Source organism: Curcuma longa, chromosome 14, assembly GCF_044706935.1.
Source record: "Curcuma longa cultivar G26 ecotype Majalengka, Jawa Barat chromosome 14, ITB_CL_G26_1.1, whole genome shotgun sequence".
Classification (NCBI taxonomy): Eukaryota; Viridiplantae; Streptophyta; class Magnoliopsida; order Zingiberales; family Zingiberaceae; genus Curcuma; species Curcuma longa.
In genome coordinates this window covers 4,514,172-4,517,214 of record NC_133874.1, presented here as the reverse complement: position 1 = coordinate 4,517,214, position 3,043 = coordinate 4,514,172, and the positions used below count along the sequence as shown (strand labels likewise).

At 43.1% G+C, this 3,043-nt stretch overlaps 1 protein-coding gene across 1 annotated transcript; it reads left to right on the top strand.

Annotated features, from left to right (window-relative positions):
* The first annotated feature begins 1,091 nt into the window (after positions 1–1,091).
* LOC141845299 (uncharacterized) lies at positions 1,092–2,750 on the top strand. Its single transcript, XM_074733363.1, has 3 exons — positions 1,092–1,387; positions 1,482–1,774; positions 1,926–2,750. The coding sequence occupies exons 1-3, from the start codon at positions 1,120–1,122 to the stop codon at positions 2,565–2,567; spliced, it is 1,203 nt and encodes a 400-aa protein (XP_074589464.1). The 5' UTR covers positions 1,092–1,119; the 3' UTR covers positions 2,568–2,750.
* Positions 2,751–3,043: the final 293 nt, after the last annotated feature.

The following is a 3,043-nucleotide window of genomic DNA, read 5'->3' as shown; positions in this document are numbered from 1 at the left end:
CATCTACCATTTTTATAAAATTTCTGACTTTATTAATGTAGAAGAAATTTAACACTCAAACAACACGATCACTGTTGTGGCTAATAAAGTTGTTGAGGATGATAAACCGAAATGTTCCATCTCCATCTAATATAAGTAATAATAATAATAATTTAGATATTCAGATTCTCACCTTAATTCTTCTATCAGATAAATTTAAAAGTTCAACAATAACAATATCATTTTAAATTTTTTATCTCATTGAAGAAAAATATCTTACAATGTATTATAATTGAGATTTGAACCATCAGTACTTAGTTAATTTTTTTAAACACCTTGTCACTAGCTATATCATTTGGGGAGGCTATATAAGTAATTTTATAGACTCTACAATATCTAGTATTACTATTTATCATTCATAAAGAATTCATATAATTCCATATGAATTTTAAGATTACTATTCTTAGTCCTATATAGCAATAATGAGGCTTAGGATCTGATCCATTTGTGCCTTTAAAATAGATAGATATATATATATATATATATACCATGTAGAATGGATTATGATTAAAGTTGGTTATTACAGAACAAGTTTATTAAAGTAATAAGCAATTAAATTTTAACGAAATCAAGATAATGTTCTATTCCTCACATATATATTAGGGAATCGATAGGGCCGCTAAAGATTAATTCCATTGGTTATGAATTAATCAAATACACCGATAAATACCTCATTAATTATACTCCAATTAATTAATCTACATATTCAAAAAAAAATTTAACGGCATTTATTTATTTATCTTTAGCTTTCTGATTCGCTCGTATCGTATATGAGCCCTAATGACTGCAGCAGCTTCACGTCGTCTTCCATCGCCGTCCGTCCTGCCCCATCTTGATCATCTTCCATCCACTAGCGAAGCTAGCTAGCTAGCCACTGGCATTAAACACGCCTCCGGTACCTTTTTCCGTGTAGGCCCTCCTCCGATCCATCTCCCCTCACCACTCTCTAATAATGCCACAATGTACGTGTGCCATCATCAGCATGCAGCCAGCAGCATCACCTCCTCCACTTCACCACACACGCCAAGATTAAGATTAATTCAACTCCTCCTCCTCACTTTTTTTTTTTCGTGTAAGAAAATGAAGCTTCTCCGCGATCAGGAAGTGTGCGCGGCGGCGGCGGCGGTCGTAGATATGCGGGCTGGAGAAGACGACGGCGGCGGCGGCGGAGGAGGCAGTCGGGGAGATGGGCACGAGCACGACCTGGTGATGCCCGGGTTCCGCTTCCACCCGACGGAGGAGGAGCTCATCGAGTTCTACCTCAGGAGGAAGGTCGAGGGGCGGCGCTTCAACGTCGAGCTCATCGCCTTCCTCGACCTCTACAGCTACGACCCATGGGAACTCCCCGGTTTCAATTCTCGACATATATAAATATATTTTATGCGATCGATCTGCATGCTACTAACTATAATTTTGATATTATACGTGCGTGTGGCCTGCAGAGATGGCGAGGATCGGGGAGAAGGAGTGGTACTTCTACGTGCCGCGGGATCGCAAGTACCGGAACGGCGACCGGCCGAACAGGGTGACCCGGTCGGGGTACTGGAAGGCCACCGGCGCCGACCGGATGGTCAAGGGGGAGGCCGGGCAGCGCCCGATCGGGCTGAAGAAGACTCTGGTGTTCTACGGCGGGAAGGCGCCCAAGGGAGTCCGCAGCAGCTGGATCATGAACGAGTACCGCCTGCCACACACCACTGCAGATCACACTTCTCATCCCTTCTATCACATTCACAAGGTCAGATCGATCTATCGATCTTTATCTCTCTTGTTAATTAATTCATTAGATGTTCTCAGCAATTTGCTAGATGTTCCCTTCCCTACTTCGTGGGATTCTTTCTTCAGCAGATTAATTAAAAGTGGAAAAAGGTTAATGAATTTGATTGCAGACTGAAATTTCACTCTGTCGCGTGTACAAAAGAGCTGGAGTGGAAGACCATTGCCAGCAACTTCCCGGAACCCTAAACCCCAAGCCACCCTCCTCCTCCTCCCAAGGCGCTGCTTTCTCTCCGACCGACAAAAAGCACCCTCCTCCGCCGCCGGCCGCCCTACTGCATTCTTTGGCGCCACCAAAACCGCCAGAAAAGATCAGCGACTTGTTACCCTCCCTGCCCATCATGTACGGGTCGACGATGACGACAGTCGCCGCCTCGGTAGCAAACTCACTGAGCTCGACTGCATCCATGGAGGAAGACACCAGCTCACTAGCTCATCAGTACCATTCCAAGCCGCCACCGTTATTCCCTGATCTCCTCGCTTCCGCTACCAAGTACTCCATCTCCGACGAGCTCGACAGGGCAATAACAGGCTACGGCAACGGCGAAAGCTTGTCGACGATGATGGATCAGCGACCAAACCATGGCCACCAACTAGTACTGCTGCATCCGCCTCACGAGCAAATACTGCAGCCTCCCCTCAACCAGTACTTGTCCTTGCCCATGATCTCAGAGAAGCTGTGGGAGTGGTGGAATTGTAACCCTAACCCTACTGTCTCAGATGCTGGTAAGGTCGACTTCACAGGCTTCAAGTGATTGTTGTACTATGCATAGTTATTATAGCAACATGAATCATCATATGGTTTGGGTGAAGACTTAATTATATATATATTCCTTTAGTGCAACTGAGTAATAACTAAGTACTTGAGAAAAATAAGAACATTTATTTGGGAAAAAAATATGGTTTGATTAATTGGCTTGTTGTGCATTGACCTTACTGAGCACTGAACAATGATGCCATTGATCATTTTTAGAGGACTTGCAGAAAGGAAGTCGTAAAGGGACAAAGAATGTGAGAGTGCTAGCTGCTCTAGGCATGCATGCATGCATGTGAATGATGCATATGTTGTCTTTTCCTTTCCTTTGGGATGATTAATTAAAGGAGAAAAAGATAATTAAGGTTAATTTTCGCAAAGTAGTGTTAATTAGTTAAATTATATATAGCTTAGAAGTAGTAATTTAACTTGTTCTTTATTCAATGCTGCATATATATGTAGTGCATGTGTATTTCC

What these genes read in the sequence shown, in the direction of transcription:
- LOC141845299 (XM_074733363.1), top strand. Translation starts at nt 1,120, where the DNA reads ATGAAGCTTCTCCGCGATCAGGAAGTGTGCGCGGCGGCGGCGGCGGTC. An exon ending in CGACCCATGGGAACTCCCCG is followed by an intron (nt 1,388 to 1,481) that starts GTTTCAATTCTC and finishes TGTGGCCTGCAG; the next exon opens with AGATGGCGAGGATCGGGGAG. An exon ending in CCTTCTATCACATTCACAAG is followed by an intron (nt 1,775 to 1,925) that starts GTCAGATCGATC and finishes ATTTGATTGCAG; the next exon opens with ACTGAAATTTCACTCTGTCG.